Source organism: Balaenoptera borealis (assembly GCF_965194805.1).
Source record: "Balaenoptera borealis genome assembly, chromosome: 18".
Taxonomy (NCBI): Eukaryota; Metazoa; Chordata; class Mammalia; order Artiodactyla; family Balaenopteridae; genus Balaenoptera; species Balaenoptera borealis.
The window spans coordinates 79,009,668-79,025,748 of NC_138877.1; the positions used below are offsets into that span (position 1 = coordinate 79,009,668).

The window sequence follows — 16,081 nt, forward strand, 5'->3', positions numbered from 1 at the left end:
AAGGTAAATGGTGTTTTAAAATAAAACATATTGGCTTCAGAGAGTTTTTCTTTTGTTAACGTCTTTATTGGAGTATAATTGCTTAATAACGTTGTGTTAGTTTCTGCTGTATAACAAAGTGAATCAGCTATACGTATACATATGTCCCCATATCCCCTCCCTCTTGTGTCTCCCTCCCACCCTCCCTATCCCAACCCCTCTAGGTGGACACAAAGCACCAAGCTGATCTCCCTGTGCTATGCGGCTGCTTCCCACTAGCTAGCTATTTTACATTTGGGAGTGTATATAAGTCCATGCCACTCTCTCACTTCGTCCCAGCTTACCCTTCCCCCTACCCGTGGCCTCAAGTCCATTCTCTACATCTGCGTCTTTATTCCTATCCTGCCCCTAGACTCATCAGAACCTTTTTTTGTTGTTGTTTTTTAGATCCCGTATATATATGTTAGCATACAGTATTTGTTTTTCTCTTTCTGACTTACTTCACTCTGTATGACAGTCTCTAGGTCCTTCCACGTCACTACAGATAACTCAATTTCGTTTCTTTTTATGGCTGAGTGATATTCCATTGTATATATGTGCCACACCTTCTTTATCCATTCATCTGGTGATGGACACTTAGGTTGCTTCCATGTCCTGGCTATTGTAAATAGAGCTGCAGTGAACATTGTGGTGCATGACTCTTTTTGAATTAATGGTTTTCTCAGGGTATATGCCCAGTAGTCGGATTGCTGGGTTGTGTGGTAGTTCTATTATTAGTTTTTTAAGAAACCTCCATACTGTTCTCTATAGTGGCTGTATCAATTTACATTCCCACTAACAGTGCAGGAGGGTTCCCTTTTCTCCACACCCTCTCCAGCATTTATTGTTTGTAGATTTTTTAAAATTAATTCATTTATTTATTCGTTTATTTATTTTTGGCTGCTTTGGGTCTCCTTTGTTGTGCATGGGCTCTCTCCAGTTACGACGAGCAGGGGCCACTCCTCATTGAGGTGCGCAGGCTTCTCATTGCGATGGCCTCTCCTGTTGTGGAGCACAGGCTCTAGGCACATGGGCTCAGCAGTTGTGGCACATGGGTTCAGTAGTTGTGGCTCACGGGCTCTAGAGCGCAGGCTCAACAGCTGAGGCACACGGGCTCAGTTGCTCCACGGCATGTGGGATCCTCCCGGACCGGGGCTCGAACCCATGTCCCCAGCACTGGCAGGCGGATTCTTAACGACTGTGCCACCAGGGAAGTCCCTATTGTTTGTAGATTTTTTGATGATGGCCATTCTGACCGTTGTGAGGTGATACCTCATTGTGGTTTTGATTTGCATTTCTCTAATGATAAGTGATGTTGAGCATCCTTTCAGGTGTTTGTAGGATTTCTATATATCTTCTTTGGAGAAATGTCTATGTAGGTGTTCCACCCATTTTGGGGTTATGTTGTTTGTTTTTTTGATATTGAGCTGCATAAGCTGCTTGTATATTTTGGAGATTAGTATTTTGTCAGTTGCATCATTTGCAAATGTTTTCTCCCATTCTGAGGGTTGTCTTTTCATCTTGTTTATGGTTTCCTTTGCTGTGCAAAAGCTTTTAAGTTTCATTAGGTCCCATTTGTTTATTTTTGTTTTTATTTCCATTTCTCTAGGAGGTGGGTCAAAAAGGATCTTGCTGTGATTTATTTCGTAGAGTGTTCTGCCTATGTTTTCCTCTAAGAGTTTTATAGTATCTGGCCTTATATTTAGGTCTTTAATCCATTTTTTTGTTTTTTTGGTTTTTTTTGGTTTTTATTTATTTATTATTATTATTTTTTAAATGACATTCTTATTGGAGTATAATTGCTTTACAATGGTGTGTTAGTTTCTGCTTTATAACAAAGTGAATCAGTTATACATATACATATGTTCCCATATCTCTTCCCTCTTGTGTCTCCCTCCCTCCCACCCTCCCTATCCCACCCCTCTAGGTGGTCACAAAGCACCGAGCTGATCTCCCTGTGCTATGCGGCTGCTTCCCACTAGCTATCTATTTTACATTTGGTAGTGTATATATGTCCATGCCACTCTCTCACCCTGTCACATCTCACCCCTCCCCCTCCCCATATCCTCAAGTCCATTCTCTAGTAGGTCTGTGTCTTTATTCCCGTCTTGCCACTAGGTTCTTCATGGCCTTTTTTTTTTTTTTCCTTAGATTCCATATATATGTGTTAGCATACTGTATTTGTTTTTCTCTTTCTGACTTACTTCACTCTGTATGACAGACTCTAACTCCATCCACCTCACTACAAATACCTCCATTCCATTTCTTTTTATGGCTGAGTAATATTCCATTGTATATATGTGCCACATCTTCTTTATCCATTCATCCGATGATGGACACTTAGGTTGCTTCCATGTCCTAGCTATTGTAAATAGAGCTGCAATGAACATTTTGGTACATGACTCTTTTTGAATTATGGTTTTCTCAGGGTATATGCCCAGTAGTGGGATTGCTGGGTCGTATGGTAGTTCTATTTTTAGTTTTTTAAGGAACCTCCATACTATTCTCCATAGTGGCTGTATCAATTTACATTCCCACCAACAGTGCAAGAGTGTTCCCTTTTCTCCACACCCTCTCCAGCATTTATTGTTTCTAGATTTTTTGATGATGGCCATTCTGACCAGTGTGAGATGATATCTCATTGTAGTTTTAATTTGCATTTCTCTAATGATTAATGATGTTGAGCATTCGTTCATGTGTCTGTTGGCAATCTGTATATCTTCTTTGGAGAAATGTCTATTTAGGTCTTCTGCCCATTTTTGGATTGGGTTGTTTGTTTTTTTGTTATTGAGTTGCATGAGCTGCTTGTAAATCTTGGAGATTAATCCTTTGTCAGTTGCTTCATTTGCAAACATTTTCTCCCATTCTGAGGGTTGTCTTTTCATCTTGTTTATGGTTTCCTTTGCTGTGCAAAAGCTTTTAAGTTTCATTAGGTCCCATTTGTTTATTTTTGTTTTTATTTCCATTTCTCTAGGAGCTGGGTCAAAAAGGATCTTGCTGTGATTTATGTCATAGAGTGTTCTGCCTATGTTTTCCTCTAAGAGTTTGATAGTGTCTGGCCTTACACTTAGGTCTTTAATCCATTTTGAGTTTATTTTTGTGTATGGTGTTAGGAAGTGTTCTAATTTCATTCTTTTACATGTAGCTGTCCTGTTTTCCCAGCACGACTTATTGAAGAGGCTGTCTTTTCTCCATTGCATATTCTTGCCTCCTTCATCAAAGATAAGGTGACCATATGTGCATGGGTTTATCTCTGGGCCTTCCATCCTGTTCCGTTGATCTATATTTCTGTTTTTGTGACAGTACCATACTGTCTTGATTACTGTAGCTTTGTAGTATAGTCTGAAGTCCGGGAGCCTGCTTCCTCCAGCTCTGTTTTTCTTTCTCAAGATTGCTTAGGCTATTCGGGGTCTTTTGTGTTTCCATACAAATTGTAAAATTTTTTGTTCTAGTTCTGTGAAAAATGCCATTGGTAGTTTGATAGCGATTGCATTGAATCTGTAGATTGCTTTGGGTAGTATAGTCATTTTCACAATGTTGATTCTTCCAATCCAAGGACATGGTCTATCTCTCCATCTGTTTGTATCATCTTTAATTTCTTTCATCAGTGTCTTACAGTTTTCTGCATACAGGTCTTTTGTCTCCTTAGGTAGGTTTATTCCTAGGTATTTTATTCTTTTTGTTGCAATGGTAAATGGGAGTGTTTTCTTAATTTCTCTTTCAGATTTTTCATCGTCAGTGTATAGGAATGCAAGAGATTTCTGTGCATTACTTTTGTATCCTGCTACTTTACCAAATTCATTGATTAGCTCTAGTAGTTTTCTGGTAGCATCTTTAGGATTCTTTGCGTGTAGTATCATGTCATCTGCAAACAGTGACAGCTTTACTTCTTTTCTGATTTGGATTCCTTTTATTTCTTTTTCTTTTCTGATTGCTGTGGCTAAAACTTCCAAAACTATGTTGAATAATAGTGGTGAGTGTGGACAACCTTGTCTTGTTCCTGATCTTAGAGGAAATGCTTTCAGTTTTTCACCATTGGGAATGATGTTGGCTGTGGGTTTGTCATATATGGTCTTCCTTATGTTGAGGTAGGTTCCCTCTATGCCCACTTTCTGGAGAGTTTTTATCATAAAGTGGTGTTGAATTTTGTCAAAAGCTTTTTCTGCATCTATTGAGATTATCATATGGTATTTTTTTTAATTAATTTATTTATTTTTGGCTGCGTTGGGTCTTCACTGCTGCGCGCGGGCTTTCTCTAGTTGCGGCGAGCGGGGGCTGCTCTTCGTTGCGGTGAGCGGGCTTCTCATTGCGGTGGCTTCTCTTGTTGCAGAGCACAGGCTCTAGGCGCGCAGGCTTCAGTAGTTGTGGCGCACGAGCCCAGCTGCTCCGCGGCATGTGGGATCTTCCTGGACCAGGGATCGAACCCATGTCCCCTGCATTGGCAGGCGGATTCTTAACCACTGCGCCACCAGGGAAGCCCTATCATATGGTTTTTATCCTTCAATTTGTTAATATGGTGTATCACGTTGATTGATTAGCATATACTGAAGAATCCTTGCATTCCTGGGATAAACCTCACTTGATCATGGTGTATCATCCTTTTAATGTGCTGTTGGATTCTGTTTGCTAGTATTTTGTTGAGGATTTTTGCATCTAATTTCATCAGTGATATTGGCCTATAGTTTCTTTTTTTGTAGTATCTTTGCCTGGTTTTGGTTTCAGGGTGATGGTGGCCTTGTAGAATGAGTTTGGGAGTGTTCCTTCCTCTGCAGTTTTTTGGAAGAGTTTGCAAAAGATGGGTATTAGCTCTTATCTAAATGTTTGATAGAATTCACCTGTGAAGCCATCTGGTCTTGGGCTTTTGTTTGTTGGAAGATTTTTAATCACAGTTTCAATTTCAGTGCTTGTGATTCATCTGTTCATATTTTCTATTTCTTCCTGGTTCAGTCTTAGAAGGTTATACCTTTCTAAGAATTTGTCCATTTCTTCCAGGTTGTCCATTTTGTTGGCATATAGCTGCTTGTAGTAGTCTCTCATGATCCTTTATATTTTTGCAGTGTCAGTTGTTACTTCTCCTTTTTCATTTCTAATTCTGTTGATTTGAGTCTTCTCCCTTTTTTTCTTGATGAGTCTGGCTAAGGGTTTATCAATTTTATCTTCTCAGAGAACCAGCTTTGCTATTGTTTCCTTCATTTCTTTTTCATTTATTTCTGATCTGATGTTTATGATTTCTTTTCTTTTTTTTTTTTAATTTATTTTTGGCTGTGTTGGGTCTTCGTTTCTGTGCGAGGGCTTTCTCTAGTTGCGTAGAGCGGGGGCCACTCTTCATTGCAGTGCACGGGCCTCTCACTGTCGTGGCCTCTCTTGCTGCGGAGCACAGGCTCCAGATGCGCAGGCTCAGTAGCTGTGGCTCACGGGCCCAGTTGCTCCGTGGCATGTGGGATCTTCCCAGACCAGGGCTCGAACCCGTGTCCCCTGCATTGGCAGGCAGATTCTCAACCACTGCACCACCAGGGAAGCCCCTATGATTTCTTTCCTTCTGCTAACCTCAGGTTTTTTTTGTTCTTCTTTCTCTAATTGCTTTATGTGTATAGTTAGATTGTTTAGTTGAGATTTTTTTTGTTTCTTGAGGTAGGTTTTAAAAATAAAAACAGAGTTTTCTAAGGTGCCCGCAGTGGCCACCCCAGGACCGAGGCCCTCCCTCTGCCCCGCATGGCGGCAGAGCTGTGAGCCAACCCAAGGGCATTTGTGCCACAATTTCCCGAGTCTCCTGCGACGGGAAGCTTGTTTTGGAAACAGCTTTAAACGAGTCATGACATCTGCCCCTCCTGAGGGATCTTCCCGTTGCCGCATCTGACTCCTCCATCTGTTGTCCCCACTCTCGGGACCATCTTACCCAGATGTGGATCCGGTGGGCCCGTGGGCGTCCCCATCTGGTGCCCCCTCGGTTCTCCTGAGCGCCCCGCCCGGCAGCACCGCCCACCTGCTGTCTTCACTTCTGGGCTCCTGTTCGCGAGCCTCCTGCCTGGGATCTGAGTTGCCACCCCCTCGAGACTCTTTCAGCCCTTCAGGCACACCCAGCACTGGCTCAGGCAGGTCTGCACCCCACATCCCGGGTGAGGGCCGCCTTCCTCTGTGCCCCGTGGCCAGGGTCCTGCCACCCTGTGGACGGAGGGGACTGTGAGCCCTGGAGGGTGGGTGACCTTGTCCCGATCTCTCCCTTAAGGCAACTGAGACCAGCTCGGTGGTCGGATTTAGAATCCAGAATTCCCGAGACCACCGTGGTCCAGCCCAGAAAAGCCCGGGTCACCTCTCTACGCCGTCCTGAATCCCACAACAACAGCCCCTTTGTGCTTTGCAGGCGGGGGGAGAATGCTGCCGCCTTTCGTCTGGGGGCAGGAAGGGCCCAGTAAGTCAGGCGTCCCTCCGAGCCCCGGACACCTGCCGTCCACTGGCTGAGCCCCCAGGGTGTCCCGGAGCCAGGGTGTCCTGGACCCACGGGTGTCCACTGGACGGACCCAGCCTCACCCTCATTCAGTGGCATTTTATTAACCTAAGGCCCAGCTGTGTTTGCTCTCTGCCCCGCGTCTGCTCCTCACAGCCGCCCGGATTTACTGGGTTTGTGACAGAAGTTGTTGATCTAGCAGGCGGGGCCTGGCCCCCTCCCAGTCCTTCTGTCCAGGTCACAACTTGTGCAGAACAAATGGAACATTGTTCCCACTGCCCTGGAGGGTGGGGAGTGATGGGTGCAGATGAACACTTGTCCCAGCCCCGGCCTGGAAGGCAGGTGATAGTATCTGCAGCTCTTGTGTCTTTTTTCCAACGGGGCAGGAGAGTCTTCCTGTTAAGCTCACGGAGGTGGGCGGGGGCCCTGCTCACAGCCCTGCGGGCGGCACATCTGCTCTGCGGCCCGCGGGAGGGGGTCCTGAGCCCCTCGTGCTGCCTTCCACCTGAGTGGTTAGGTGTCACTGGCTTCCGCTGGCCTCGCCTCTGTCCGTCTTTCAGTCCTCAGTTCCTGTAGTCATCAGGAGAGACTTTAGGGCACCCGCAGTATAACCCCCATGCACGGTCACTGTGCAACGTGAAGCACACAAGCCAGCATAAAAGTGAGGACTAAGCACTGCCCACAGCCCTCTCTGGTCCCGCCGTGGGCAGTCCTAACACGTCAGGGCTCATCCCTGCTGTGACTGGGAAAGGAGCGCATACTGCATGCAGACATGCAGTAAAACACAGAATCGAGCGCTCTTCAGAGGGAGGGGCGGCGTAGAGCGGGGGCGGGTGGGGAAGCCGGGCTGGGGCCCTGTGGGACGCGGCGTCTGGGTGTATGCTGTCCGGGAGGGTGATTGGGCACCAGAATCGGGTTGTAGTCAGATGGAAGGGAAGCCAGAGAGACAGAGAGAAGCGGCCTGGCTCTGCCGCAGCCGGGCTGGGGGCGGACGGATCGTCTTTGATGCGGCGGGGATGCGTTTGGCCCTGATTTCACGTGTCCCATCTCGGGCCGCCCACGAAGGGTGGTCAGAGCCCCCGGTGCCCTTGGCACTTGAACCCCACAGGCAAAGGTCAGACAGACAGAGCGGCCTCCCGGTGCACGTCCCCGCCAGCCTCGATCCCCCCGTGGCAAGAAGCGCAGGTCGGAGGTGTGCGTGCTCAGAGCCGGCAAGGCGCCTGGTCTGGAGATTCTGGCCGCAGGGGAGGCCCAGGGCACGGAGGGGTGGCCGTCAGCCGAGTGGTTCCAGCTGCAACAGCGACAAGCGCGCTCCCTTCCCCAAAGGGGCCGGGAGACTCAGAGCACAGCCTCGTGGCGGCCTTCCATGAGTCTGCCGCGGGGCCGCGAGCCCACGTCCCCTTCCTCTCGGGCTCGCTGTGAACTCGGGGCCGGGAGGGCGGAAGTCGTCTTGGGTTGAGAATGAGGAAGAGACAACCCTTCCGAGGGTCCGGCGTGCGTGGACGGTGCTGGGGACCAGCGTGGGGCGCCCGTGGGCGCGGGCAGGCTCCACCCGCCTTCCCAGGAGACTCTCGTCCAGCCGCCAAACACAGCCAGAATCATTGGAAGGCCTGGGGGCGGGTAGAGGAATCCGGGGGAAGGAGCTGCGTGCCTGGGGCCAGGGCTAGACCCCCGATAGACCCTGAGCCAGGACGTGGGACCGGGGGACGGGTGGGGGTGGTGGTCTTCCGCGAGCGCTGGTTTAAGACTGGAGAGCGCCGGCCGCAGGCTCGCTAGCTGGATGCCTGGACCGCGGTGCTTGCGGGAGCCGAGAGGTTGCCTGGGGACGAGCTGCCTGCGAGCCCTCTGCCCGGTGGCCGCCCACCCTCCTTGCGGGCCCCGCACATTGTGGTGGCACGTGTCCCGAGGTGGGGCCCCCGCACACCTTCCTAGGTTCTCTGCCGCATCCACGGCTGGAGCTCGTGCGGAAGCCGGGCGCGTGGATAGCCGGCCGCAAGGACCGCCGCTCAGGCCAGCTCCTCAGGGCCTGCCTGTCACTCCAGGAAGGCTGCTTCTTATCCTGTGACCGTGGGTGACCCTGGGGGCAGGGATGATGCGTTCAGCTTAGGAGAGCTGGGTGGACGGGGCTGCAGGAGACAAGAAACAGGGCAGAGCCCCGGGAGCACCTTAATCTAAGGGGCAGCAGCTGGGGGTGGGAGGGACCCGGGCTGCAAGGATCACGGGGCCTTAGAAGGACAGTGAGGACACGAGAGGGGGACAGGGAGGGGGACAGTGAGGTCAGGGAGGAGACATGGAGGGGACAGGGGCCAACTGGGCCTGGGGGCCTGGAGAGAACTGAGTAGCCGCTGTGTCCAATTTCCCTGCTGCCTGAGGCTTTGCTGATCAGGGACACTTGCCTCACAGGTTGCCATGACGATGAAACAGGACCAGGTGGCAAGGGTGGCCTCGGCAAACAAGGGCGCGCCTGTGAGCGCGGGATGGTCCCTCCCACGTTATCACCAGCGGGTCGTGGCCGGAGAGGGTGGCGGCTTGGTCCTGACTTCTGCACGGTCCAAGCAGCGCAGTCTTGCCCACGAGGAGATTGTCCTTGGTGAGCTTGTCTTGCATCCCTGGGCAAGGAAGAATTAATACCAAGTGTCTGTAACTATTTACAGGACCAGCTAGGCGGGGGGTCGGGGTGCAGCCGGTGTGCACCCTGTGTGCTCAGAGCATGACGCCGCCTATACCGTGTGCTAAATACGCGCACGTGACCCAGAACGCTGCGTTTGCTCAAATACGCCCTGTCCACGTTGAATTCCGGGCCTGCATGTCCTTCCAGCTAAGGGAGCCCCTGTAGGGTGACGGGGGAAGCTGGACGGCCCTTCGCAGCGGGCTTCTCCGGGAACAGAGGCCCCGCCCCTGCCCGCTGCCCTTCTCTCAGGGCGTCCGCCTGGGGCCCGTGGTCGGCAGCCTCTGGCCTCCGGTTCCTGTCCGACCGTCAGGCCTCCTTCCCCGGATTCTCTGCACCCTCTCCTGCCGCTGGTTCTTTCCGCATCTTGCGCTGGTCGCCTGCCTGTACTGCTGGGCGGAGCCGCATAAAATTGCCTTCTTTGTAGGTTGAAAAGGTTGGAATATCCACAAACTCACCAAACCCCGCACCTGGGAGAGTGTTTACATCTTAAGCAAACACCCTCCTGGCCCAGCGGCCGGCCCTGGGGCCAGGTCCTGAGTGAGCCCGCAGGCCTGTAGCGCCAAACAAGGGACGTGGGGTGAGGTATGGGACGCAGCCAACTCTGCAGAAGTAACCAGTGTCAGCTGATCGGGGCTGAGGTCGCGAACCCCCCCACCCCCAGACGGATACGCCCGCCAGCCGGAGAGCCGCATGTCAGTGGCATCCGTGTGTGACTCTGGGCTCCGGCTCAGCTGTCCCCCAGTGTGACTTGTCACCCCTGGCCCAGGGCCTGTCCTTGAGGCTCTGCAGGGCATCAGCTACTGAGCCATCCCCAGAGACTGCGAGAAATGTCTGCGTGCCCTTTGGCCCCAGCTGGCCCACACGCCCTTCCTCACTCCGTGCACGGCCCACTCTTGAGAGCACAGCATCGGGTGGACGTGAAAACCAGGGGCCGAAGCGATGGTCCTAGAGCCATCAGCACAGCGAGAGGAAAACCCCGGCGGCTTCCAGGTCTGTGGTGGAGCCTGTGGTCAAGGGCCACATGGGGAGCGGGTGGGCACACAGGGACTGACGCGGAGGCCCGAGGCCGAGGAGAGCCATGCGAGCGTGGACCTGTGGCCCGGACACCACCCCGAGGGCCTCTGGGGCCGCGGAGAGCCAGTCGAGGGAGGTGACTGCAGAGGGAGCGGCCTCCTCTCCCGCCTGCCGGAGACCACGTTCCTTTCGTCACGCACCTGCCCTGGGCTGCTGGAGGTGTAGCGGGGGCTCGGCCCTGGGGGGCGGCGGCAGACACAAGCTGAGGCACAGACATGGGCACCCGAGCGCCGTGGACGCGGGAACGGGGCTGGCGGTGTGCCGACGTGTGGGTGGTGCCGGTGCCTCTTGGCTCTCTGGTCTTTGGGGTGGAGAGACCAGGAGCTGATTAACCGAATGGGGTTTGTCCTGATGCTTCCCTGACCGTGGCCCGTTGGGGGAGAGCAGCCCCCGGCCTCCTCTGACCCCTCCCGCCCGACCCCACGCACATTTCCTGGATGAACAGATCACGTGTCTTTAGAGGGAAACTTACAAACCAGTGACTCTCTTTTTAAACTCTGAGTCGGGGATCTGGAGCGGACCGGTTTTAAAGGAGAGCGCGTGCTTGTTTTGTGCACGTTGAAGCGCGGTGCCTTCTGGCTGGTTCTGCACAAGCACAGGGTGGGCATTAGGACTCCACCCACCAGACCTGTGGGCCTCGGACCTCACCTCGGAGGCCACGCAACTCAGCAGTGGGCCGGGCACACATCTCACGTTCAAGCACAGCCTGGAGAGGAAAGGTTGGGGCTGGAGAAGGGCGCCCGCAGCTAAGCCTGTGAGCCCAGAGCCCGTGGCCCAGCAGCTGGCTGAGGAGTGTGGCGACCTGCCTGAGACAGTGGCCTGGAGCTCGGGCCTTCGACCTTGACTCGGTCGGGAAGAAAGGACGGTGGGAGCAGGCGAGGCTGGATGGAGCCCACGTACCCCGGGCGTGCGGCACAACCTCCTGGTAAAGGCATGTCGGGCCTGAAGACTCCTTTCTCAGAGCGGTCGGTCACCTCTCAGGCTGTCGGTCACTCACTTGGCAGGCGTCCACACCATGCTGGATGCCCGAGGTGTCCCTGGGGCAGGAGGGGGCCGTTGTGGTCTCCGCGTCTCCGAGGGGTCAGAGGCCAGCCACCCTGAGCGTGATTCTGGAGGCCGCGCTCGGGGCAAGGACCCGCCTGAGGTGTGAGCCGCAGGCCGCGCGTGGGGGGACGTGGGCGAGGGCTGCCTGGGGAGGAGCTGGGCCGGCCCGGCCGCAGAAGGCCTTGCCCACCACGCTGGGAGCTGCACCCCGCTCTGCAGGAACATCCGTGGTCCCGGCCCCTGGGCGGAGGGTGTGAGAGCTGTCCTCTCGGGACTTGTGTGCCAGCGCCAGCAGGAGGCCACAGGGGAGCTGTTACAAGGAAGACGTGGGACCCATCCAGCAAAGGCCAGGTCAGACCCGGGACCACATGACGCACGACGGGAGCGTGGACGGGGCGCGTGTTGGCTGTGCCGTGACCGGTGCCCCCAGTGGCGTGAGCTGCTGGGCTCCACGGCCTCCTCTGGGGCGAGCGGCCCGGGGCCCAGGCTGGGGGAGGGCACATCTGCCTCATTCCCACGATGGAGAGGACGGAGCCCTCGCTGCCCGTGGATGCACAGCCACGGCCAGTCCTGGTCCAGCCGGAGGGCCGTCCTCTCCAGGTGGGTCGGCTCCAGGCTGGGCTCAGCCCCTCGGGTCCTTCCTGCTGGAGATCTGGTCCTTGGGGGGCGGCCTGGCCTCCCCCTCCCCCGGGAGCGCCACCTGCAGAACCGAACCCTGCGTTTTCACGTTTTAACGAGCTCCCCCGGGACCCCCCCCCGCCCCCCCCACCCCGTCCCATTTTCCTTGTTCTCAGCCACATCCCTGCCCCCCAGCCCCTGGCGGCGGTGTTCTGAGGTCTGGCTGCCGAGGACCTGGGGGGTCGGTCCTGGGAGGTCCTGGCCGGGTCCTGCGCCCCCAACCCCGGCCGTCCTGCCTCCCGCCCGCCCGGCTCCCTAAGCCGCTGAGCGCGGGCCCCCGCAGGGAGGGTCGGGACGGGCGACGGGGAGGGAGCCGGCGCTGCGCGAGCCCTGCCACCGCCTGGCCGCACGGTTAACCGGCGGCGGGCAGAGCAGGGGAGCCGACCGCAGGCTCCGGGCTCGGGGACGGCAAACCCGAGGCCCCGGGGAGAGCCCGGGTCCTCGCACTCCGGGCGGGCGGCGCGAGCATGGAGCCCGACCACGTCCCTTTGTGCGCCCAGCACGGGCGTTCCGGGCGGCCGGTCGCCACCTCCTGACGCGGCCGGCGGGCGACAGCATGACCTTAAGCCTCCTCTCCCTGCTGTCGCGGGACCTGTCCGCGCTGTGGCTGCCCCTGAAGACCCGCACAGGTGCGCGGCCGGTGGGCGCCGTGGGGACCGTGCGCGAGGGGGCGGGGCCCCGGGGGCCTGGCGCGTCGCCCACGCCGGACTCGGGACTTGTCGGCGGGGTCCGGGCCGGGTGGCGGGCGCGGAAGGGAGCCTCCTCGGTGGGCGTGCCGCGCGTCCCTCCCCCCCATCCTCATCCTCATCCTCATCCTCGTCCTCGGGCGGCGCCTGCCGGGTACCGGGCCACGGTCGCCGCTCCGCCTGGAAGCTCCTTTGTTCCGGCTGCGGGAGACCTGCCGATGGTGGGGGGCGCCGGTGGGGCCCCTCCACGCAGCGGGACCAGGGCTGGACCGGCGGGGAGCACCGCGGGGCGGTCTGCAGCCCGCGCTCCTGTACCTGCCTGGCTGGGGGAGGGTCACACCCGTGGTGACCGAGAACAAAGAGAGCTGGGCCCGGGAGGGCGCCCAGTTTCCTGGGCTCGTTTCTAGGGACGGAAGGTGTTCGCTTGGAAGTAGTTTGTCGTGAGTTCATTTTCCTGTGGGTGCTTCTGCGAAGGATTGACCAACAATGCGTTAAATAGTCTTTTGTAAATTTTGATGAATCAGCCACACCCTAGCCTTCGGTGCGTGAAGTTTCCGGTTTTATAAGGAGGTGACCGGTAGGTGAGACAAGGGAATCGGTGAGTTTCCTGATGGACAGGGCGCAGGACGGTGACCGCCTGGGCGGCCAGGTGGGAACACAAGCTGGTACACGGGGTGAGAGCGTGTGACTCACGCCTGAGCTGGCAGCACGGTGACAAGGCTGGGATCCTGGAAGGGACGCTTCCTGGGGCTTGGAGCTTAGAGGCTCGCCAGTGGGCGGTGCGCTCCCTACCGCATGCTGGAGTCTCCCCTCCCGCGTGGACCCGCGTGGTCCTCAAAGCCGTCCCTTTGTTTCCAAACTACGCTCCGGCTCTGATTCTTATCACGGTTCCCTTAAAAATTCTAGGTGTTTTTCTAACACGTGCTTTACTTTTAAGATACACGGGCTCTTGAGTGAACGTCCTGAGGCAATTTGGGGTGCCTGAGGGGTGGAGGGCCTCTCCCCCAGTCTCTGGAAACCATCCACTGGTCTCCTACAGAAGGAAGCGTCTGTCCGGTTTCGCAGAGTTGCTGGCACATGTGATGTGACCTCTCCCTTGGTGTTGCCGGGAACACTCCCCAGGTGGCCCGTACCTGGCTCTGTAACCGGATGCTGACTTTCGTTAGCGCCTGCTGTTTGCTGACTTTCGTTAGCGCCTGCTGTTTGCTGACTTTCGTTAGCGCCTGCTGTTTGCTGACTTTCGTTAGCGCCTGCTGTTTGCTGACTTTCGTTAGCGCCTGCTGTTTGCTGACTTTCGTTAGCGCCTGCTGTTTGCGGACAGGTTGCTGCGCCTCCTTCCTCACTTCTGCTCAGGCTGCACAGGATGGGGGGGGGGGCGGTTGGCGCCGGCCGAGCCGGCAGCCGGGCCCTAAGCAGATGGCGTGGATGAGAGTCACGTGGCGAGACCACAGCTCCGTCACCGCGCCCAGGGCAGCGGAGCCCGCGGAGCAGGACAGCAGGGCTGAGCCGCGCTCCCAGACCAGGGCCAGGGTCCCCCGTCCTGTCCCTTGCGAAACCAGTGAGGTCGCCAGGTGTGCACGACCCGCCGCTGCCAGCGCCCCAGCTCCCTCTCCGTCACCCCTCCTCTCTCTGTCTCTCTGTCTCTCTCTCTTGGTCTGTCTCGTCTGTCTCGCTGTGTCTGTGCGTGTCATTCTCTCTGCCTCTTCTCCTCTCTCTGTGTCTCTTCCCCTCTCTCTGTCTCTCCCCCTCAGTCCCTCTGTCTCTCTGTGTCTTTCTCACTCTCTGTCTCTGTCTCTCTCCCCTGTCTCCTACGTGTGTCCGGGGCTCCGCGGTCAAGCTCCGGCGGGGCAGCGTCCGTGGAGGGCCCAAGCCCCGCTCTGCTCTGTGCCGCCCCGCCTGGCGATCAGGGACCCCGTCAGCAGGGCCGCCTGGGTGAGGCTCAGGGCGACATGCGCCCCCGTCCCTGTCGCCCAGGGCCCCAGCCTCCTCTGCCCTGTGCGTCGTTGTTTCTGTGTTTTGGGGGGAGGGTTGTGTTTTGAGAAGGTCAGTGCAGTTCCTTGTCTGGTCTTAGATTTATCGAGCTGCAGACACTTAGAAAGTGGGACTCCATGTGCGTGTCCACCGTCGAGGGGAGGGTTTGGGGAGCTGCTGGAGTCCTTGCGGGAGCGTGGTGTGGGTGTCAGGGCCGCACCGGCCTCCCACGCGGCCCGTCCTGTGAGCTGCTTTCCGAGGGCAGATCTGGACAGGTACCGGGGGTGCTGCCCCCAGCCCCACCTTCTGTCTTCGGAGCGATGAGGGGCGGAAGTAGGTGGACATCCCTGAGCTTTATGGACGTGCTGCTTTTTACTGTTGACGAGTGGTTGTTTTAGAAAAGAGCTGTCGCACATCTCCTTCATTTCCAAACAGCAGTGGACTCACACGTGTGTGTATCTGTGGTGTGTTTGTGAGATGTGTCCGACAAGCTGCCGGGGGCCCAGCATGGCGGGAGGCTCGAGCCAAAGCCGAATGAGGGTGGGACCTTGCTGCCGGCGCACTGCTCGGACCCGCTGGCTTTCACTGAACCCCGAAGTGCCCACGTCCGAAGAGGGCGTGGATGGTGGTGTGGCTTGAAGGGTGTGCAAGCTGTTGGCCGTCGGCCCCCCGGGAAGGCGCCACGTCCTCCCCAGGCCCTCGGGGCACCTCCTGCGGCCTCTGCTCGGCGCGTCCTGCGGGGAGGCCGGGCCAGCGTGACCCCAGCCGCGGCCCCCCTCCCGGTCATCTCCGGGGCCTGGAATCCCATCTGGACCGCGTCCCTGATCCCTGTGGAGGCCCCGCCCGGCCGGGATGAGACGCAAGAAGCACAAGGGCGGGTTCCACCTAACTGGGCGCCGAGGCCGCTGCTTTTGGAGCGCGCAGGAGCCCGAGGGACTTCCAGCACAGCTCGCACGGAAGCTGGGGGCCTGCCTGGCGGGGGCTGCGGTTCTGCTCTCGGACCCGCTCTTTCACAGGGACCTGGGCCGTTGGGTGCGTGTTTAAGTGGCAACATTAACTCATCAGGCAGGTGCCCTCGGGCCCAGGATGCCGAGGAGAAGGAGGAAGGTTTGGAAAGGACTGACCCTCAGGCCCTGAGTGGCGGTGGACTTTCGGCCAGGGGAGGAGCAGTGAGGCCCAGGAGAGGGACGCCCACCGTCTGGCCCCGGGGCTGCTTCGTGGGCCCGCCGGCACCTGCAGATCCCCCGCCCCTTTCCAGCTTGGCCTGGGCCCCGGGGGCTCCCAGAGCCATGGGGAGCTGGTGGGTCTCAGCAGTTCTGCCCACTGCGTCGTCGTAACCTTGGGTCATCGTGTGTGACGACCTGCCTGGTGGGCTGGCCAGGCTCGGGAGCTGGACCCTGGCAGGGTTTGCCCGGTGCTGCACGGGGAGGAGGGCCACTAGGAGGACCGTTGTTGATGATAAAAGGTCCACGGAGATTTTATTCCGTGCCAGCC

The 16,081-nt window shown here is 56.5% G+C and overlaps 1 protein-coding gene across 22 annotated transcripts in view; it reads left to right on the plus strand.

Moving 5' to 3' along the window:
* MCF2L (MCF.2 cell line derived transforming sequence like) overlaps positions 1-16,081 on the plus strand; it is a 130,254-nt gene that overhangs the window by 54,191 nt on the left and 59,982 nt on the right. For 2 of the 22 annotated variants that reach the window (XM_082365834.1, XM_082365821.1), the window contains exon 1: positions 12,278-12,559. The exons of 17 other annotated variants lie outside the window; for them this stretch is intronic. In XM_082365834.1, coding sequence (XP_082221960.1) covers positions 12,487-12,559 — 73 coding nt within the window. In that variant the 5' untranslated portion in view covers positions 12,278-12,486. Of the gene's footprint in view, positions 1-12,277; positions 12,560-13,040; positions 13,057-14,166; positions 14,188-16,081 lie in introns of those variants that run through there. 3 more of the 22 variants (XM_082365823.1, XM_082365819.1, XM_082365818.1) reach the window with 3 other exon arrangements.